The sequence below is a fragment of the Salmo trutta genome, chromosome 18, assembly GCF_901001165.1.
Source record: "Salmo trutta chromosome 18, fSalTru1.1, whole genome shotgun sequence".
NCBI lineage: Eukaryota > Metazoa > Chordata > Actinopteri > Salmoniformes > Salmonidae > Salmo > Salmo trutta.
The window spans coordinates 29,845,037-29,868,572 of record NC_042974.1 but is presented as its reverse complement, the minus strand read 5'-3'; the positions used below and the strand labels follow the sequence as shown (position 1 = coordinate 29,868,572).

The 23,536-nt window shown below is 41.4% G+C and overlaps 1 protein-coding gene across 1 annotated transcript; it reads right to left on the bottom strand.

The window, feature by feature from the left end:
* Nucleotides 1-644: 644 nt before the first annotated feature.
* On the bottom strand, nt 645-22,967 carry LOC115153163 (synaptic vesicular amine transporter). Its single transcript, XM_029698285.1, has 16 exons — nt 22,854-22,967; nt 22,448-22,620; nt 19,604-19,964; nt 18,236-18,294; nt 17,938-18,021; nt 14,981-15,073; nt 14,791-14,880; nt 14,635-14,678; nt 13,384-13,444; nt 12,730-12,825; nt 12,102-12,180; nt 11,542-11,593; nt 8,834-8,897; nt 8,608-8,727; nt 8,279-8,412; nt 645-1,099 (listed from the first exon to the last, which is right to left on the bottom strand). The coding sequence occupies exons 2-16, from the start codon at nt 22,578-22,580 to the stop codon at nt 998-1,000; spliced, it is 1,572 nt and encodes a 523-aa protein (XP_029554145.1). The 5' UTR covers nt 22,581-22,620; nt 22,854-22,967; the 3' UTR covers nt 645-997.
* Nucleotides 22,968-23,536: the final 569 nt, after the last annotated feature.

The following is a 23,536-nucleotide window of genomic DNA, read 5'->3' as shown; positions in this document are numbered from 1 at the left end:
CATGACACCAGGCCATCCTCCAAAAGTCTTTGCCTCACTGTGCACTAACACCTGCCTGCTGCCATTCCTGGGCAAGCTCTGTACTGGTGGTGCCCCGATCCTGCAGCTGAATCAACTTTCGGAGATGGTCCTGGAGCTTGCTGGACTTTCTTGGGCGCTTTAAAGCCTTCTTCACAACAATTGAACTGCTCTTCTTGAAGTTCTTGATGATCCGATAAATGGTTGATTTAGGTGCAATCTTACTGGCAGCCATATCCTTGCCTGTGAAGCCCTTTTTGTGCAAAGCAATGATGACGGTACGTGTTTCCTTGCAGATAACCATGGTTGACAGAGGAAGAACAATGATTCCAAGCACCACCCTCCTTTTGAAGCTTCCAGTCTGTTGTTCGAACTCAATCAGCATGACAGAATGATCTCCAGCCTTGTCCTCATCAACACTCACACCTGTGTTAATGATTAAATCTCTGATATGATGTCAGCTGGTCCTTTTGTGGCAGGGCTGAAATGCAGTGGAAATGTTTTTTTGGGGCGATTCAGTTCATTTGCATGGCAAAGAGACTTTGCAATTAATTGCAATTCATCTGATCACTCTTCATAACATTCTGGAGTATATGCAAATTGCCATCATACAAACTGAGGCAGCAGACTTTGAAAATGTATATTTGTGTCATTCTCAAAACTTTTGGCCACGACTGTATAATACCACCCTCATCTGAACTATTCAGTAAATGACTCACGGCAGTCTGCTATTACGGCCCATGAAAACCCTGTTTTGACACGGCCCCACTTCCATTGGATAAGGCTGTTGGCTCAAAATAAACACAGGGCAATGACAACAACTTTGGTTTGCTCTAGTCGTACAATAACAATGACACAGAACAGTGAAGACTGACATTCACAACGAAACAGCTTTGCTGTTAAAAAAGAATAATCATTGTATCTCTGTTTTTGTACAACAAAATAGATCCTCTGGAAGGTAACACACGTCTGGTGTCCATTAATACTCATCGTACTCTGTCTCCATCTCTTCGTACTCTGTGTTCCCCTGTGTTGAGTATGATCGGGTCTTCATCGAGCAGTTAGAGTCCATCAAGATGGCCTGAGAAGATTACAATTGTATAGAGTCAGAATACAACCAACATTTACCAGAAATACTAAAAGAACAAAAATTCGCCACCAGTAATTTGTTATCAAGGATCAAAGTTTCAGAGACAAAGATGGCTCTTGATTGAACACAAAGAGCTTGTACTGTGGTTATATTGTATACAGTCATGTAGCTTTGATGGAAGAGAACTACCAAGGCAAATTCATCAGCCTGTCTCGAGGCACGCAGTACATTCAGAAAGTATTCATTTTGTTACATTACAGCCTTATTCTAAGATGAATTAAATTGCTTTTTTTTCTCCTCATCAATCTACAACCAATACCCATGATGACAAACCAAAAATAGGTTGTTAGAAATATCACATTTATATATGTATTCAGACCCTTTAAATCAGTACTTTGTTGAAGCACCTTTGGCAGCGATTGCAGCCTTGAGTCTTCTTGGGTATGACGCTACAAGCTTGGCACACCTGTATTTGGGGAGTTTCTCCCATTCTTCTCTGCAGATCCTCTCAAGCTCTGTCAGGTTGGATGGGGAGTGTCGCTGCACAGCTATTTTCAGGTCTCTAAAGATCTAGATCGGATTCAAGTCTGGGTTCTGGCTGGGCCACTCAAGGACATAGAGACTTGTCCCAAAGCCACTCCTGCATTGTCTTGGCTGTGTGCTTAGGGTCATTGTCCTGTTGGAATGTGAACCTTCACCCCAGTCTGAGGTCCTGGTCACTCCGGAGCAAGTTTTCAACAAGGATCTCTATACTTTGCTCCATTCATCTTTCCCTCGATCCTGACTAGTCTCCCAGTCCCACGCTTAAAACCTGTTGGGGATAGGGGGCAGTATTTGCACGGCCGGATAAAAAAGCGTACCCGATTTAATCTGGTTACTACTCCTGCCCAGTAACTAGAATATGCATATAATTGTTTGATTTGGATAGAAAACACGCTAAAGTTTCTAAAACTGTTTGAATGGTGTCTGAGTATAACAGAACTCATTTGGCAGGCCAAAACCTGAGAAGATTCCAAACAGGAAGCGCACTCTGACCATTTCATGGCCTTCTTGATCATCTCTAACCAAAACAGGGGATCTCTGGCATGACGTGACATTTTCTAACGCTCCCATAGGCTCTCAGAAGGCGCCAGAACGATGAATGTTGGCTTTGCAGGCCCTGGCTGAAAAACATTAGCGCATTTTGATAGTGGTCGATCAGAGTACAATGAGACTGAGGCGCGTGCACGAGGCGACCCCATGTTTTTATTTTCTCTGTCTTTGAACTAAAACAACGACTCCCGGTCGGAATATTATCGCTTTTTTACGAGAAAAATAGCATAAAAATTGATTTTAAACAGCGGTTGACATGCTTCGAAGTACGGTAATGGAATATTTTGAATTTTTTGGTCACGAAACGCGTCGGGCGCGTCACCCTTCTTTACCCATCGGATAGTGTCTTGAACGCACGAACAAAACGCCGCTATTTGGATATAACTATGGATTATTTGGAACCAAACCAACATTTGTTATTGAAGTAGACGTCCTGGGAGTGCATTCTGACGAAGACAGCAAAGGTAATCAAACTTTTCTAATAGTAAATCGGAGTTTGGTGAGTACCACACTTGGTGGGTGTCAAAATAGCTAGCCTGTGATGGCCGGGCTATCTACTCAGAATATTGCAAAATGTGCTTTCACCGAAAAGCTATTTTAAAATCGGACATAGCGAGTGCATAAAGGAGTTCTTTATCTATAATTCTTAAAATAATTGTTATGTTTTTTGTGAACGTTTATCGTGAGTAATTTAGTAAATTCACCGGAAGTGTTCGGTGGGAATGCTAGTCACATGGTAATGTAAAAAGCTGGTTTTTGATATAAATATGAACTTGATTAAACAAAACATGCATGTATTGTATAACATAATGTCCTAGGAGTGTCATCTGATGAAGATCATCAAAGGTTAGTGCTGCATTTAGCTGTGGTTTGGGTTTATGTGACATTATATGCTAGCTTGAAAAATGGGTGTCTGATTATTTCTGGCTGGGTACTCTGCTGACATAATCTAATGTTTTGCTTTCGTTGTAAAGCCTTTTTGAAATCGGACAGTGTGGTTAGATTAACGAGAGTCTTGTCTTTAAAATTGTGTAAAATAGTCATATGTTTGAGAAATTGAAGTAATAGCATTTCTAAGGTATTTGAATATCGCGCCACGGGATTACACTGGCTGTTGAGTAGCCCATAGAGGTTAATGTTGCATACTGTAGGGATGGTGCCAGGTTTCCTCCAGACGTGACGCTTGGCATTCAGGCCAAAGAGTTCAATCTTGGTTTCATCAGACCAGAGAATCTTGTTTCTCATTGTCTGCGAGTCATTTAGGTGCCTTTTGGCAAACTCCAAGCAGGCTGTCATGTGCCTTTTACTGAGGAGTGGCTTCCGTCTGGCCACTCTAGCATAAGGCCTGATTGGTGGAGTGCTGCAGAGATGGTTGTCCTTCTGGAAGGTTCTCCAATCTCCACAGAGGAACTCTGGAGCTCTGTCACAGTGACCATTGGGTTCTTGGTCATCTCCCTGACCAAGGCCCTTCTCCCCCGATTGCTCAGATTGGCCGGGCGGCCAGCTCTAGGAAGAGTCTTGGGGGTTCCAATCTTCATCCATTTAAGAATGATGGAGGCCACTATGTTCTTGGGGACCTTCAATGCTGCAAAAAAAAATTTGGTACCCTTCCCCAGATCTGAGCCTCGACACAATCCTGTCTTGGAGCTCTACAGACAATTCCTTCGACCTCGTGGCTTGGTTTTTGCTTTGACATGCACTGTCAACTGTGGGACCTTATATAGACAGGTGTGTGCCTTTCCAAATCATGTCCTATCAATTGAATTTACCACAAGTGGGCTCCAATCAAGTTGTAGAAACATCAAGGATGATCAATGAAAACAGGATACACCTGAGCTCAATTTCAAGTCTAATAGCAAAGGGTCCGAATACTTATGTCAATTAGGTATCTGTTTTTTTATGTTTAATAAATTAGCAAAAATGTCCAGTTTTCGCTTTGCCATTATGGGGTATTGTGTGTAGATTGATTATGTGTATATATTTCATTTAATCCATTTTAGAATAAGGCTGTAACGTAACGAAATGTGAAAAAAAGTGAAGGGGTCTGAATACTTTCCGAATACACAAATTCTTTGATCCTTTGACCCAATATTTAGTTGCAGACATACGCATGTGCAATTTATAAAAGCATTTCTAACTACGTACAGGTACTGTACAGTGACTTGCAAAAGTATTCACCCCCTTGGCATTTTCCCTATTTTGTTGCCTTACAACCTGGAATTAAAATCGATTTTTGGGGGGTTGGTATCATTTGATTTACACAACATGCCTACCACTTTGAAGATGCAAATTTGTTTTTTTATTGTGAAACAAACAAGAAATAAGACAAAAAAACTGTGAACTTGAGTGTGCATAACTATTCACCCCCCAAAGTCAATACTTTGTAGAGCCACCTTTTGCAGCAATTACAGCTGCAAGTCTCTTGGGGTATGTCTATAAGCTTGGCACATCTAGCCACTGGGATTATTGCCCATTCTTCAAGGCAAAACTGCTTCAGCTCCTTCAAGTTGGATGGCTTCCGCTGGTGTACAGCAATCTTTAAGTCATACCACAGATTCTCAATTGGATTGAGGTCTGGGCTTTGACTAGGCCATTCCAAGACATTAAAATGTTTCCCCTTAAACCACTCGAGTGTTGCTTTAGCAGTATGCTTATGGTCATTGTCCTGCTGGAAGGTGAACCTCTGTCCCAGTCTCTAAAACAGGTTTCCCTCAAGAATTTCCCTTTATTTAGCGCCATCCATCATTCCTGCAATTCTGACCAGTTTCCCAGTCCCTGCCGATGAAAAACATGGTTTCTCGGGTGATGAGAGGTGTTGGGTTTGCGCCAGACATAGCGTTTTCTTTGATGGCCAAAAAGCTCAATTTTAGTCTCATCTGACCAGAGTACCTTCTTCCATATGTTTGAGGAGTCTCCCAGATGCCTTTTGGCAAAAGTGTTTGCTTATTTTTCTTTAAGCAATGGATTTTTTTCTGGACACTCTTCCCTAAAGCCCAGCTCTGTGGAGTGTACGGCTTAAAGTGGTCCTATGGACAGCTCCTTCAAGGTTATCTTTGGCCTCTTTGTTGACTCTCTGATTAATGCCCTCTTTGCCTGGTCCATGAGTTTTGGTGGGCAACCCTCTCTTGGCAGGTTTTGTGTGTTGCCATATTCTTTCCATTTTTTAATAATGGATTTAATGGTGCTCCGTGGGATGTTCAAAGTTTGATATTTTTTTTATAACCCAACCCTGATCTGTACTTCTCCACAACTTTGTCCCTGACCTGTTTGGAGAGCTCCTTGGTCTTCATGGTGCCGCTTGCGTGGTGGTCCTGCAGACTGTAGGGTCTTTCAGAACAGGTGTAAATATACTGAGATCGTTTGACAGATCATGTGACACTTAGATTGCACACAGGTGGACTTTGTTTAACTAATTATGTGTCTTCTGAAGGTAATTGGTTGCACCAGATCTTATTTAGGGGCTTCATAGCAAAAGGGGTGAATACATACGCACGCACCACTTTTACGTATTGAATCTTTTAGAATTTTTTGAAACAAGTAATTTTTTTCATTTCACTTCACCAATTTAGACTTGTGTATGTCCATTAAATGAAATCCAAATAAAAATCGATTTAAATTACAGGTTGTAGTGCAACAAAATAGGAAAAACGCCAAGGGGGATGAATACTTTTGCACGGCACTGTAACTGTCAAAATAAAGGAAAGTGTCTTAATAGGGCCACCACGAGCCATCAAAACAGCTTCAATGCGCCTTGGGATTGTCTGGAACACTATTGTAGGGATGCAACACCATTCTTCTATGACAAATTCCATAATTTTATGTTTTGTTGATGGAAAAAGCTCTCAGGCGCTGCTCCAGAATCTCCCATAAGAGTTCAATTGGGTTGAGATCTGGTGACTGACACACACACACACCTTTTAAATCCCCTATGCTCCTTTGAGACCCCTCTTTCAATGTCACTGAGATCTCTTATTCTAGCCATGGTAGCTACAATAATGGGCAACTCTGCATTTTTAGACATGACACTAAGCATGATGGGATATTAATTGCTTAATTAATTTAAGAACCACACCTGTGTGGAAGCACCTGCTTTCATTATTTTGTATCCTCCTTTATTTTGGCAGTTACCTTTAGACTTACCACCATCTAACACCAAAATGTCCAAAAGGGGAAACTTTATATAGTTCAAACACTTCAATCAAGCTGTTCATGTATGTGGTGTATCTGTTACAGCAAACCGTAAACATTCACACAATCCATCCACCAATCCCTCCACCACAAGAGGCTGGAATGGAGTGAATGGTGTAGAATCATAGCGGTGTTCGAATACTCATACTAACCGCACTAACTGCACTATTTGTGATGTGAATTGAGTATATAGTATGCTTATTGGTCATAGTATGGATATAGTTAGTATGCCAAAAGTTCCCGGATGTCATACTAAATTCGGAAAAATACGAAGTATACACACAGAGGACACTATTTCCGTACTTTTAGGGCCCATGCAATTCTTCAGAAAATGGGTGTGGCTTCACAACGTTTTCAGATTTGAAGAAAATGGCGGAGAAAATGCAGCCGAAGTCCGACTAACTAATGACAAATGTTAAGAAAATGTTGAGCAATATAATAAAGTAATGACTTTTCAAATAAGTTGCGTTACACGTTATGTTGGCAGACAATTTGCTAGCTACACTATCCTTACGAACCGCATAGCATTACAGCAGTATGTACCGGTACATTAGCTAGTTACCTAACGTTAGTTGGATACTAATACATCAAACTTGCCAGGCAGTATATTAACTATCTGCTATCTAACTAACTAACCAACGTTTGACTTGATTCTTCACATCATTCTTAGCTAAGCGGTATAGTCGTTGTGCGTTTCAATAGACATTGTTAATTCTGGCTATCTACTCTAACGCACAGTTGAATATGGCCGGTGTCAGTAAATATCGGGCAAAAAAAAAGCGTAATAAATTGTTGCAAGCAGCACAGTTACAGTCACCAACGCTCTGGATAACATGAAAACAGCCTAACCAGCTCTGCTATGGCGAGTAAAATGGTCAGAGAGAGGTGTTCTCTCATTTGTGTCTAGAAGTAGCTAGCCAACGTTAGCCAGTTAGCATGAATGCTTGACTGCCGTTGAACGCTCGGGTCAACCCTACTCCTTGGCCAGTGTCCAGTGTGCTCTCTGAACGCGCCGACCGCTCTGAATTTACAATCTGACAACGCTCTGGATTTACAAACGCCCAGAGCGCATTCTGGCACTGCAGATTGAATTTACAAACACACCTGAAATTGTAAAATGTTTAGCTAGTCATTTGTTATGCTAACAGGCCAGCAAGAAGTTGCATAGCAACAGCATCTACTTCCGGTAGACAGGCGAAGCTCTAGTATGCTCAACTGAAATGATACCATTAGTTTACAGTATCCTAGAATGAACTAATAGTATATACTCATTAAGTATGCAGTACATTAGTATGGGTATTTGAACACAGCTCATGTGTTTGATACCATTCCAGTCATTGCTATGAGCCTGTCCTCCCCAATTAAGGTGCCACCAGGCACCATGTGCACAATCTATCCACCTATCCCTCCCCCATGTGCACAAATAAGCCATCCTCTTCTACCTACCCATACACAGCTTACTCATAGTCTAAATCAATTTAGTCTAGGGAACCAAAAGCAGGTGGAAGGTGGGGTGGGGGTGGCCAAAAGCATTAGAATGCATTACACAGCAATGAGACCTGAACTGGTCAACTTAAACAGACAGCCAATTCAAAGTGTGTCTCATGATCAGAGTGTCTCTCGAGTTCCTCTCTCCGTTTCACCTGGTAGTACTGCCTATAAAAGATGGTAATAGTTTGAGCCTGTGGGGACGGCAATGGATAGTTCTCTCTGCATCAGGTGCAGCTTTACAAGTAACCAGTATTCAAACGCATACCTCTGTGTAAGTGTGTGTAGTATGTTTGTATGTGTGTGTACATGCATGCGTGTGCGCATGTACGCTTGTGTATGTGTGTATAGGTGTGTGCGTGCGTGCACACTTCTGTGCGTACGAGGTGTTCAGTGTCTCACCATTTTCTCTTCCCTCCCAGGAGGACTCCTGAGGAAGTAGCAAAGGGGAGCGAAGAGGATGTCCACGACGCCGATGATGGTCATGAGCCAGGGGAACCCAATGCTCTTCGCTATGGCGCCTCCGGCGGATGGACCTTCATCAGCAAAAGGAAGGTTAGTGAGCTTATAGAGGAGCAGAATATAGATTATTTCCCCCAAGCTGACATATCGTGATGCTACTCTTACCGTGCCACACCTCAAAAGAAAACATACATAAGAACGTGTGACAGAAATGTATTAAAACTATACTATGGGACTGGGTTATTTTCAAGCATCTGATGGTAATTTACCTAAAGCAAAGCCCATACAGAAAGCCACATCAGCAATGGCGTACACAGTGCCATAGACTGACACATGTCTCAGGTCCACCAAATATCCCATGATTGGCATCATAGAGGAATCCACCATGCCTGACAAGAGACAAGACAATGAGAAGTTCACTAATATTTGTTACAAACCAGATGCTAATTTCATCATCTTTTATTTCTCTATACATTGCAATACAAATTGACTTACCAATTGCAAAACCAACACCAAAATTCGGAAGTATCAGTCCATAGATGTCCTTAGCGAAAGGGACCTATGACACGACATAGTCAAGGTAAAGAGTGGAAGAGGATTTGTATTGATCAAATGTTTAACGTGTAATCCAGAAAACTATCTTTATGTGGTCTAAGGACTTGAGGAGCTTTGTTCTTGCACACACACACACACACAACACAATTGCATAAAGAACTACAATGAAAATGTAATTATCTGTGTCCAGAGAATTCACTGTTTTCTGACTGGCTTTCGAGTTGACTTCTGATTGAACTCCCCTTCCCTTTGTAGACTCAAAATGTGATTTGGAGACTAATGAGATACAGTAGGACATTAAGACAGTAGGCCTGTTCCAATACTTAGAAAATGAATCCTTACTTCCTCCCTTCTTGTATGTAACCCATGATCTGACATGACTGGGTTGGTAAAACCCTAGCTTTCACCTACACTACATGACCAAGAGTATGTGGACACTTGCTCGTCCAACATCTCATTCCAAAAATCATGGGCATTAATATAGAGTTGGTCCCCCCTTTGCTGCTATAACAGCCTCCACTCTTCTGGGAACGCTTTCCACTAGATGTCATGCTGAAACAGGAAAGGGCCTTCCCCAAACTGTTGGCACAAAGTTGGAAGCACATAATTGTCTAGAATGTCATTGTATGCCTGTAGCGTTAAGGGGCCAAGCCCGAACCATGAAAAACAGCCCCCAACCATTATTCCTTCTCCACCAAACTTTACAGTTGGCACTGTGAATTGGGATAGGTAGCGTTCTCCTGGCACTCAGGGCTCCCGAGTGTCGCAGCGGTCTATTATAAAAAAAATAACAGATTCGTCCGTCAGACTGCCCGATGGTGAAGCGTGATCCATCACTCCATAGAACTCGTTTCCACTGCTCCAGAGTCCAATGGAGGCGAGCTTTATATGACTCCAGCAGACGCTTGGCATTGCGCATGGTGATCTTAGGCTTGTGTGTGGCTGCTCGGCCATGGAAACCCATTTCATGAAGCTCCCGACGAACCGTTCTTGTGCCGGCACAAGAACTGTTTGAAACTCGGTAGTGAGTGTTGCAACCGAGGACAGATGATTTTTACGTGCTACACACTTCAGCACTCTGCGGTCCCATTCTGTGAGCTTGTGTGACTTCGCAGCTGAGCCGTTGTTGCTCCTAGACATTTCCACTTCAATAACATTTACAGTTGACCGGGACAGCTCTAGCTGGGCCGAAATTTGACGAACTGACTTGTTGGAAAGGTGGCATCCTATGACAGTGCCACGTTAAGTCACTGAGCTCTTCAGTAAGGCCATTATACTGCCAATGTTAGGCGATGGAGATTGCATGGCCGTGTGATATTATTTTTCTACACCTGTCAGTAACCAGTGTTGCTGAAATAGCCGTATCCACTGATTTGAAGGGGTGTCCACATACCCCTGTATTTACAGTGCCTTGGAAAGTATTCAGAACCCTTGACTTTTTCCACATTTTGTTACGTTACTGCCTTATTCTAAAATTGATGAAATTGTTTTTTTTTCCCATCATCAATCTACACACAATACCACATAATTACAAAGCAAAAACAGGTTTTTGGAAATTTGAAATAAAATCTGAAATATCACATTCACATAAGTATTCAGACCCTTTGTTCAAGCACCTTTGGAAGCAATTACAGCATCAAGTCTTCTTGGGTATGACGCCACAAGCTTGACACACCTGTATTTGGGGAGTTTCTTCCATTCTTCTCTGTCAGGTTGGATGGGGAGCGTTGCTACACAGCTATTTTCAGGTCTCTCCTGAGATGTTGGATCGGGTTCAAGTCTGGGTTCTGGCTGGGCCACTCAAGGACATTCAGAGACTTGTCCCGAAGCCACTCCTGCGTTGTCTTGGCTGTGTGCTTAGGGTCGTTGTCCTGTTGGAATGTGAACCTTCGCTGCAGTCTGAGGTCCTGATTACTCTTTGAGCAGGTTTTCATCAAGGCCCTTCTCCCCCGATTGTTCAGTATGGCCTCTAGGAAGAGTCTCGGTGGTTCCAAACTTCCATTTAAGAATGATGGAGGCCACTGTGTTTTTGGGGACCTTCAATGCTGCAGAAATCTTTTGGTACCCTTCCCCAGATCTGTGCCTCGACACCTCCTGTCTCGGAGCTCTACGGACAATTCCTTCAACCTCATCACTTAGTTTTTGCTCCGACGTGGACTGTCAACCGTGGGACATTATATAGACAGGTGTGTGCCTTCAAATTATGTCCAGTCAATTGAATTTACCACAGGTGGACTCCAATCAAATTGTAGAAACATCTCAAGGATGATCAATGGAAAGAGGATGCACCTGAGCTCAATATTGAGTCTCATAGTAAAGGGTCTGAATACTTATGTAAATAAGGTACATTTTAAAAAAAAACTGTTTTTGCTTTGTCATTATGGGTTATTGTGTGCAGATTGATGAGGAATTTTTATTTAATCAATTTTAGAATAAGGCTATGTAACATAACAAAATGTGGCAAAAGTGAAGGGGTCTGAATACTTTCCGAAGGCACTGTATAATGTATACCCAATAGTGTTACCCAATATCCTTAGATGGACCCCCTGATTCTGATGATGCCACCAGGACAAACAGGTACATTAATGTTAGCATTGTGTTGAGCTGGATGCTAAAAGCTACCTGATAAAGATGTGTCTAGTACTCACACAGAGGATGCTAACCCCCACGAGGACCATCCCGATGAGAGCGCACAGCCATCTGGGAAAAGAGGAAAGAGCAGTTCAGGGTCTGCCAATGACAACAGTCAATGTCCCTCTCCCCTCCCGTCACTGTTGTTTTGTACCGCAAGTCCACGAAATCTGATTTATTACAATAATAAACTTCAAATAAATGGATCACAATCGGTTTTCTTTGAGACAGGATTAGGACATTTTGAGAAACAAATTTGATTTTTTTTCAAACTTTCTGAAACAATACTTCCATGACTACAGGCAATATTTGAGCCCTGAAACACATGTATTTTCATAAAGTGTGAGGTAAAAATCTATTGATTTAAAATGTGACTGTGCACACACAACTGTGGTAAACAAACAAACGTTAGCCAAGCGGTTATAAACACACTGTCACACTGTAGACTTCAATAAACAGCAAATATCCAACCTGCCTGAGAAATCTAATTTAGAGTTGCTCAATAGCACAGGAAACAGATACCAACGCAGGAAAAGATAAGGAGACGGAAAAAAACGGGAGTCATTTCCCTCCCTACCTCCCCATCTTGTGCGCGAGGACGCCAAAGATGTTAGTTCCAATAAGGTAGGAGATGCTGGCTGGCACAAAGGCAACGCCTGGCAGAGAGAGAGGGAGAGACAGAGATCAGTAGAGAGAGAGATAGCAGGGTAGAGAGCGAGAGATAGCAGGGTACAGAGGGGCCCAGATAAGCAAGCACATCATCCGTCTCTATCATAAGGCTCCAGCATATCTCCTAGACACAGTAATGAGCACTCCCACTCTCCACTCGCCCGCAAATGATATCCTACCCCAATATCCTATCCCCTGCCCCCCCCCCCCCATGTCCCGCCATCCTCTTTCTCATCCCCCATTTATCTGTGCGAGTCCTCATAGTCAATGCCACTAATAAAAATAAGTAATAATGGCGGGAAAAGAAAAAGAGTGATTCGGTTTCACTAAAGTGGGAGGTTCAATGAGGTGGAGAACGACTACAGATCAGTTTCAATGAGCATCTAGATACTGTATGAAGTTTTTGTGAATCCAGTTATCCACAGTTACATTATTCTAAGTACATTCAGCAAGCAGAGTGGTTTCATGTGCAGCATTGTCAATAGGCGAAACAGGGTTGTCAAGAGGGACAAAAAGGAAAAGAAATGTCAAAATACCTAGCTGCCATTTTCTTGGACACATGGTCTCCATCATCCAAATAGGCAACGCTGGTTCTAACATTGCGATAGCCATGTTTGCAAAACAAATGGATCCTGGAAAAGAGAATGTGATTGAGGATAAGTGGACCTTGGGCCTGTTATCCTCCATCTTTACACATTTTGTATGTCCCTGTCAGCCCCCCCCCAGACATAATACCCAGTATTAGGCCGCCCTGGCCAAAGGGCCTGGTAATTGAAGTGGTGGGGAGTCTCACTGACACATAGATGCCGTTTCCCCAACACTTCAGCATCACACATACTCCAACACACACGAGCAAGTGTGCACGCACGCACACATACACAGTCTATTCTGATGCGGAGATGACCCCTTCTAACATGCAGTGCTCGCTCCCTCTCAACACTCTCTGGCAATAATACTGTTCTTAACCCAGAAATCAATTGGTAGGCACAGTGTTTATCTTTTCCTAGTTCAGGGCACAAATTCAACCACTGGAATACAATTTGATCGAACATCTCAGTCTGTTCTTCTTCCACATCTTTGCTCCCACCTAGTTGCTTTTCGCTTAGTGTGACTGAAATGGGAAATGCCAGAGCAGGTACTTCAGAATGAAGTAATAATATGACTAACAATAATAAATGATGAATTCTTACCTGCAGCAATGAGTATGTATGGATCTTTAATAAGGCTCCATAGTGAGGACCCTTTCTGGCTCTGTAGAGAGAAAAGGGTCAGGAAATGTAGAGCTAAACAGACAGCTATCAGTTTCATGTCAAAACTGATTAATACAAAAAGGCAGCCTCGAATAATTATGTGGTACCTAGTTACTACAGTGCTGTCTGTGCCTTTACATCATTCCACAATGATGTACGGTTACTATCTGTGCTTTCAGTGTGCAAAGTATGTTATTTCCTCTCTATTCTGAGGGTCCCTGCTCTTACAGTAATGAATAGGAAATGTCCACACATAGCCATTGAATTCACTAATGACTGGCACGTGTGACAATAACCTCTTGTTAGTTACTCTGACACCATCTAAGCTTAATGATCATATATTCACATCACTGTTAGATGTGAATACAGGCAAGTCAGTTAAGAACAAATTCTTATTTTCAATGACGGCCTAGGAACAGTGGGTTAACTGCCTTGTTCAGGGGCAGAACAACAGATTTTTATCTTGTTAGCTTGGGGATTTGATCTTGCAACCTTTCGGTTACTAGTCCAACGCTCTAACCACTAGGCTATCTGCCGCCCCACAGTGATGTACTAATATTGAGGATTATGTCATGTCCCCTTCCTTTTTTAATATTCTTCATCCACAACTAAACAATGTATAAGCGCCATTGGTCTGATAATCACAGCCACCATCTGATTGGGTCTCTGTCCCTACCTCCTTGGTATCCATGGTGACTGATACGCATCAGCCCCATCGATCAAAGTCAGAGGGGCTGTGATAGGAATATCCATCCCAGGCACACGTCTCCTCTAACTGGGATGGTAACCCATCATACCAGAGACCTACACAGCACACAGGCCAGGCTGCCGCTCTGATATAAAAACCTGGCTGGAAGACGCTTCCAAACAGATCATCATTCATGGCTGTCACTGTGAGCGGCTGAAGTTTATTTCTCTGCTTATCTGTTTGCATAGCAGAAGAGTTCTGACAGAGAAAAGTGTATTTATTCAGTGTTAACTTACTTTTAATGGCCTGTGCACCATTTGTATTCCCTAAACTGTGTAAAGCACTTTAAGCATCTGGAAAGACGCTGTATGAATCCAATCAATCCCAATCAAATCACTTATAATACTCTATTGTGGTGATTGTGAACACATTCTTACACAATTCCAATGAATTTACATCAATAATCACAAAAAGAGCTGTCAAATCTATAGCCATACACTCACCTCTGGTTCCACCTTTGAGGGCTGGAGGATGAACAGTTGCAGTGCTGTTGGGAGACAAGAGGATGAACTTAGTTAGCATCCCTAACAGGTGACTCCTGATTAGAGAAAACAGAATATCTGAATTATGATAGAGAGAAACATGACCACATTACTTACCTCCATCCAGCACAGCCAGAACAGCCAGAATGAGGAAAGGCGCCGTTTTCCCCACAAACTCATACATGACACTGCCGAATGGTGGGCCCACTGGGTGGAAGAAAGTAAAGATGGTCAATGATTTTGGCCAACTGTTGCATGTTACAGTAGTCTACAAAGAGCTCAAATACATCATGAATTGTGTACATACCCAGCACACCCATGGCCAGACCACCCAGTGCTATCCCGATGGCATTTCCCCTCTCCTCGTCATCTGTGTACACACTGGCAAGCATCCCCATCCCTAGAAAAACAGAACATGTAAGTTCTTATATACACAGGTACACTTGACCTGGCCAAATCTATATAGTTGGTTAGAGCAGTCAGGGTAATATACAGTGCCTTGCAAAAGTATTCAGACCCCTTGTATTTCTTCACATTTTCACAGGATTAAAATGGATTGACTTTTTTTTTACATACACAGTACCAGTCAAAATGTTGGACACCTACTCATTCAAGGGTTTTTCTTAATTTTTTACTATTTTCTACATTGTAGAATGATAGTGAAGACGTCAAAACTATGAAATAACACATATGGAATCATGTAGTAATCAAAAAAGTGCTAAACAAATCAAAATATATTTTCTATTTTAGATTCTTCAAAGTAGCCACCCTTTGCCTTGATGACAGCTTTGCACACTCTTGGCATTCTCTCAACCAGCTTCATCAGGAATGCTTTTCAACAGTCTTGAAGGAGTTCCCACATATGCTGAGCACTTGTTGGTTGCTTTTCCTTCACTCTGCTGTCCGACTCATCCCAAACCATCTCAATTGTTTGAGGTCGGGTGATTGTGGAGGCCAGGTCATCTGATGCAGTACTCCATCACTCTCCTCCTTGGTAAAATAGACCTTACACAGCCTAGAGGTGTGTTGGGTCATTGTCCTGTTGAAAAACAAATTATAGTCCCACTAAGCCCAAACCAGATGGGATGGCATATCAACGGGGCATATCGATGGGGTGAAGAATCTCAAATAGAAACTATATTTTGTTTGTTTAACAGTTTTTTGGTTACTACATGATTATTGTGTTATTTCATAGTTTTGATGTCTTCACTATTATTCTACAATGTAGTATAATAAAGATAAACCCTTGAATGAGTAGGTGTTCTAAAACTTTTGACCGGTAGTGTATATTTTTTTTAACCTTTTTTCTCTCCAATTTCGGCATATCCAATTGGTAGTTGTCTTGTCCCATCGCTGCAACTCCCGTACGGACTCGGGAGAGGCAAAGGTCAGGAGCCATGCGTCCAGCCAGCTGTGACACAGCCTGGGATCGAACCCGGGTCTGTAGTGATGTCTTTAGCACTGCGATGCAGTGCCTTAGACAGCTGCGCTACTCAGGAGGACTAATTGTAATTTTTTTGTCAACAATCTACACAAAATACTCTAATGTCAATGTGGAAGAAAAAGTATAAAATGTTTAAAAATATTAATAATAAGTCGTTGCATAAGTATTCAGCTCCCTGAGTCCATACATGTTAGAAACACCTTTGGCTGCGATTACAGAGGTGAATCTTCTTGTGTAAGTCTCTAAGAGCTTTGCACAGCTGGATTGCGCAACATTGACCTATTATTATTTTCTAAATTCTTCAAGCTCTGTCAAGATGTTGGTGATCATGGCTAGACAGCAATTTTCAAGTCTTGCCATAGTATTTCAAGCAGATTTAAGTCAAAACTGTAACTTGGCCACTTAGGAACATTCACTGTCTTCTTGGTAAGCAACTCCAGTGTAGATTTCTCTCCCAGTGTCTGGTATAAAGCAGACTTGAAGCAGGTTTTGCTCTAGGATTTTGTCTGTGCTTAGCCCTATCCTGTTTTTTTTATCCTGAAAAACTCCCCAGTATTTGCTGATGTCAAGCATACTCATACCACGATGCAGCCACCACCAAGCTTGAAAATAGGAAGGCAGTTACTCAGTGATGTGTTGTATTGGATTTTCCCCAAACATTAGGCTTGCATTTAAGCCAAAAAGTGTATTCCTTTGTCATGTTTTTCTTGCAGTATTACTTTAGTGCCTTGTTGTATACAAGATGTATGTTTTGTATATTTGTGTTCTTCTTGTCACGCTGTCATTTAGGTCATTATTGTGGAGTCACTACAATGTTGTTGATCCATCCTCAGTCCTCTCCCATCACAGCCATTGAAACCACTTTTAAAACCACCAATGTCATTAAGGTGACATCCCTGAGCAGTTTCATTCCTGTCCTGCAGCTCAGTTCAGAAGGGTGACTGTATCTTTGAGGTGTCTGGGTGGTTTAATACATAATGCACAGCATAATTATAAATTAGACCATGAGGCAAGAGATATTCAATGTCTGATTTTTATTGTTACCTATTTAACAATCACTGCCCTTTTTTTAATGAGGCTTTCGAAAAGTTCCCTGGTCTTTGTAGTAGAATCTGTGCTTGAAATTCAATACATGACTGAGGGACTTTACAGATGTATGTATGGGGGACAGAGGAAGGGTTAGCCGTTTAAAAATCATGTCATGTCCATGTAACTTTTTATGTGATTTGTTAAGCCAAATTTTACTCTTGAACTAATTTAGGCTTGCCTAAACAATGGGGCTGAATACTTATGCAACAACCATATTTTTGTTATTTAATTTATCTTAAATTCTTCCACTTTGACATTAGAGTATTTTGTGTATATTGTTGACCGAAAAATGACAATTACATCAATTTTAATCCCACTTTGAAACATAACAAAATGTAAATCTGAATACTTTTGCAAGGCACTATTTTTTATAGCATACTACATACATTATTGTTAGTTCTTGAAACACTGCTCTTCATTTATCCCAGGGCTGCTTGCACAAAAATCCTCTGACTATTTGAATAGACACTTACCAGCGTTAAAATGTAAAATATTATGAGTATTTGTTGTTCCCCTTACCACAGCACCTTTCAATAACTCAACTAGAGCTGTGTATAATAAATGCCTCATTGTTCAACACGAGAGACATAAAGATGCATACCAAGGTAGGCCTACTGTAATAAAAAGGGTGAAGGTTCTGGAGAAACTGTATGTGCTTGCTGCAGCTGTCTCAAAGTGAAGCTAATCCTGAAAGCATCTATAAATGTCAGGGGTAATGCCAAGGACCTTACCAGCCACGGAGGAGCAGGAGGAGCCCACACCCTGCAGGGATCTGGCCAGAAACAGCAGAGTGTAGCTCGATGAGAAGGCGAACACTTGACAACAACGACAATAGAAATTCAGACAAAAAAAACCCGAAAGAAAACATCAACCATGAAAAAATATAATTGAAACACGGTGTGAGATCTGGAAACAGGTGTGGATGTGATAGGTGTGGATGTGACAGGTGTGGATGTGACAGGTGTGGATGTGACAGGTGTGGATGTGACAGGTGTGGATGTGACAGGTGTGGATGTGGGTAATACTTACTAATGGTTGACAGGAACATAATACAGAACCCGGCAAACATGGGGATCTGGTATCCTATTCTGTAAGCATATTGAGACATACTTTCTCAATACTATAGAATGTAATGCAATACCATATAAAACAAAACATAACTACAGCTCATCTAACATTAGGCTGTCTAGTACATGTTGGGCAGAAACACTCTTTGGCCTCGTACACACTGCGTTTGACACAATGGTTGTGATGCAACTGATATTTGGGTGATACACATCTGGGAGTTGGTCTGCACAAAAATTACACAATCATGGTGTGGTGTCAATGCTTTTGTAAATATGCATTGTGTGTACTTAGAGCCTTGTTCCATGGCCTGACATGCATGACTTGCCTTGTGCTGTCCTTTCCCACACGGAAGGTGACTAAGTAAATAGAATTCTATTGTTTGCTTCAATTACAGAATATTGTGGTGCCCGACTGAGACGGTAAATATTAGCCTCGATGCATTCGTCTATAACTGAGCAGTGAGCACTGCTAGAGCTCAAACCTTGACTGACTTTACCCATGTGAGCATTCCATAAGAAAATATTTCACAGTAATATCTCGGACAAATTGGTCTTTCCGAATAAACGCGCTAACATACAGATGTCTACAAAGGTATTGATCCATAGTATAATCGACATTGAGTAATTTCAGAATACAATACGTAGTTCAAAACAATAACTACAAGTGCTTGTAAAGCACTACAAGTAGGGATCCATACTGAATGCATGCATGCAGAGATGCATAAATCCAACACAAACCACTAAACAGGAATTTAGCTATATGGGAACAGGCTAGATTAGATCTAACTGACATGACATTTGGTCTCAAAATAGCAATATACAAATGGCAGCGTTTGATTTTACTCCCTGTCACTTGAAAAGAGTCTGTTCCTGGTCTTTCTCTCCATGGACCTTTGACTGATTACCCAAACGCCGGCCAAGCTGAGCCACCATTTAGCTCTGGGCTAGCAGGAAGCCCTGGCAGGCACCCACACCGCATGTGGCTTCACACTGAACTCTGAGGATACACATTGGCCTAACCTGCATGCCATCTCATTTTAGTGTCATTCAAAACTACTTGTCTTAATTATTAGCCAAATCAAGTCATAACTGTATGAAACAACCCCTTTATAACCATAATTAAAACATTTTTGCAACCAGGGAATCATTTTAAATGCTAAAACTCTTCATAAACTAGGGCAACATAAATAGACAGGTTATACGAAACCTGAATTATAGTTGCCGTGCAAGCCAGTTCACAGCTGGCATTTCATTGAAATAATCTAGAAATAAGTATGAAAATAAGATAACAGAAAACACACCAACCAGTGTGATCATGTCATTCACCCACCTGTTGGTGAGAGGCCCAATAAAGGGGTTGGTGATGAGCTGTACGGTGGCCTTGGAGGCAAAAAGTAGTCCAACTTTCACATTCTCATTGAGAAGCTGGTCATCTGCTTTGGGGCAGTCAGGCTCTGTGGAGTTGTGGGGTGTGAGAGCCGAGGTGGAAGGAGAGACCGCCTGCGTCTGACCCAAGGGTATGGGTGTGGAGTCCATTGGTCCCCCGCTGGTTACCCTGACAGAATTGTCATAGAGGGACACGATGGTCTGGAAGGTTCCAGAAGGGGTGTGTGGGGAGGCAGTGGTGTGATTCTTGGCCATGTTGGCTGCTGCATCATCAACTGTGTATAGGTAGCTGGGGATGATGGGGACTACCAGGAAGAAAGGAGCAGAAAAACAGATGGTGAAAAGTGTTATATCTACTATAGTATATTCCGATATAACCTCATCATCCAAAGAAGTCTGTGTGGAATTTATTTCATATTTATTAGATTTTTTTAGCGGGTAGGACATTAGGACACACTCCATTTCTTTCAAAGGTTAAGAAAAGATTGATTTGTTTTAACTCATGTAGCTATACATGTGCCAGATAACACAATAATTGGCCCCATTAAGATGGTTTTAGCTTATTATTTTCATATTATTGTAACGGGTGTCGTAAGGATCAGACCAAAACACAGCGGGAACGTATACTCATCTTTTTCATGTGAAGAAGGAAAAACAAACAACACTAACAGTCCTATCATGTGCTCAGCCACTAAACAGGCAACAACTACCCACAAATACCATAGACCAAACACCCCTCTTAAATAAGACCTTCAATTAGAAGCAACGAGGAGCAGCTGCTTCCAATTGAAGGTCAACCCCATTAACTAAACGTAGACATAGAACGACTAGAACTAACATAGAAATAAACTAACAAGAACATAGCCCAAAAACCCCGGAACACTCTAAACAAACACCCCTCTTACATAATAGCATAACCCAACAAACCCCGAACCACATAAAACAAACACCCCCTGCCACGTCCTGACCAAACTACAATAACAAATAACCCCTTTACTGGTCAGGACGTGACAATTATTGTTATTATCATGTTTTTATCATATTAATTGTTATTCATACCCTTGCTGTTTATAGATTTGCCTCCAATCACGTATGAGCATATACAGCTACTCTAGAGTAATTTCTGACTGACATATTCTGACATTCTTCCAATAAGCATCTGTATCCATTGCTCAATGGACATGTCCGGGAGACGTGTCCAGCACTGACGGCACAATCTCACGCAAAATAACAGCATTCATGTGCACATCAATGTCATCCATAATCTATCTGATACAACTGGGAGATTCATTGGTAATGGCAATGCTGATGCTTTCAAGGAAATCAAGTGAGCTGGGGACCTTGGGACCAAAAATATATAATGGGTGTCGATGGATGAATTCCATGCCCAAATAATCTGTAGCAGGCCCGGTCCACCATAGTTTTCATTTACGAATTACTATTCACTTGGCCACGTGAAAGGCGATATAAATGATGACCAATTAACCTCCCTGTGAAACTTTACACTAAAGGCTACATTCAGCTTTTGAAAATGCCTAAGGTTGTAATCGACAGAGGAAATGTTTAGGGAAAAACATTGTACCACATAGGCCACTTGCTAATATGTATTATGGGTATATTTACATTTTAATTCATAATCTGTTTGATTGATGACACATTTTATTCATTCATTCTCAACTTAGACTCAGGGGTAGACGTAACATAGTAAAAGTAAATCTGGGACGTTCCAATTATTTATTTAAATTTAATTTCACCTTTATTTAACTAGACAAGTCAGTTAAGAACAAATTCTTATTTACAATAACGGCCTACCTTGGCCAAACCCGGACGACGCTGGGCCAATTGTGCGCTGCCGTATGGGACTCCCAATCACGTCCGGATGTGATGCAGCCTGGATTAGTATGATATGTTACATTTGGTATGTATGTATTCATTTGTGGATATCCATCATCCATTTTGTATGATATGTTAAGAATTGCAATTCGTACAATATGTAACGAATTTGCAAAATATGTTACGAATTCCAATTTGTTGTTGCTAATGTTAGCTAGTTGGCTAACACTAACATGTTAAGTAGTTGCAAAGTAGCAAGTAGTTGCAATGTTGCTAATTAGTTAAAATGCTAGCTGTCTGTGATGAGATTCGAACACGCAACCTTTGGGTTGCTAGACATTCGAGTTATACACTCACCCACCCTACTTTCGGTTTTGCCTTAAGTAACCTTCTGTTTTATGTATCATACCACACCTAACATATAATACACATTTTTGTGTCTATGATTTACGTTTACTATGTTTAGTTTAGTCTATGAGACCAGGCTGTCATTCTTACTCATTGTGCGATCTAATATTGGATATCGGATGAAAACCAATGTGTATCTTATTTGAATAAAATTTAACAATTGAAGTAGCTAGTGTCTAATTTCGTATATAATTAAAAAGCTTCATGCAAGGTAAAATTATGACCAAATCATAGGCTTTAGACTAGGCAATGTTTTTTTGGGGGGGGGGGTAATAGTCAGGACGGAATAACTTTTGTTCCACACCAAAAATTATAATTGAATTACTCTAAACAAAAAGGAGAATACAACCTTCTTACAAGCGAAACAACAAAACATTGCATGGTTCAAAAGAATATCTGTCAGTTGTCCACATTGTTGATGGGTTAGTTTGGCTAGCAACAGACTCGAACTGTCCTTTAGAAAGGCATTGATACGTTTCAATTGGTGAAACAACAGTTGAAACAACAGTAACAGGTGTGAAAATATTTTTTCTAAAGTTGCACCTACCGACCACCGTTAGTAGCATATTATCCAGCAGCAAGGCGATGAAAACGATGACCAGGGTCAACTTCCTCGATTGTCTTTCCTCTCTCATCCATGACAATAAATTAAATTCTCTCAGAGTGTCAAATCTTCCCATTTTTTGAGTCCACAAAGGAGCGAGCGAAAAAAGATTTGCTCTGGGGAAATAACAGACGTTATGGACACCAGAGAGTGACAGTCCTAAAAATGTACTTTAGCACAAGAAGCCTAATGGCAAATTAAGCATTCATACAAGGCACTGTAAAATGACCTGATGAAGACTTAAATAAATCGCATATGTGCCATTAAAATAAAGCAGAAATTGGGACATCTGCTTCAATAAATCGTGACCTGTAATTTGTTAAAAGTGACATAATGGTTGAAATCTTACCTTAGATGCACATTAGCAAAAATCACTTTGTGGCTGCAAACCGTGGTGAAAGAAACGATATGTGCAGGGCGTTTTAGTTGCTTGACTGGTCCTTGACGTCATGCAACTTTTATCATGAACATCCTCACCTAGAGCATAGCAGTGTCTCGAGAAGGGTGCAACTGCAGCCCGCAATTCGGGGGCGTTCCTACATGTGGGCATTTCTGCATCTGCAGGAACCACTCTTTCTACTTCTATTGATCCATTTTAAGCTCTTACTCCAGTACATAGACAGGGGCGCTCCAGTACAGTAGAATGCAGGAATGCAAGATAATGTTGGATGCCATAAGCTGATAAACCTCACAGGCAGAAGAGGCGGGGTGACAACGGTAGCTAGCTATAGCTAGTACACACCGATAGTGTCCTTTGCCCCTGTTCTGTTAACGAAGGCGAGGGCAGGAGGGAACCGTTTCGCTAATGTCATCCGTGTTTATCATGGCTAAAAAGGACAGTTTGTTTTCATGAATTTTTATGATATGGCCAATTTTGACTTTGTGGCTGTGGAATACAGTGAAAACCGTTTAGCACTGCCTTCTCCCAATCCTGATTCGTCAAAATAATCAATGATGAAAACCCAAATCCAGGAAATACTGCTGCTCGTAATCACATAATTCTACGTAAGCCTTGACAGATTCTCGCTGTTT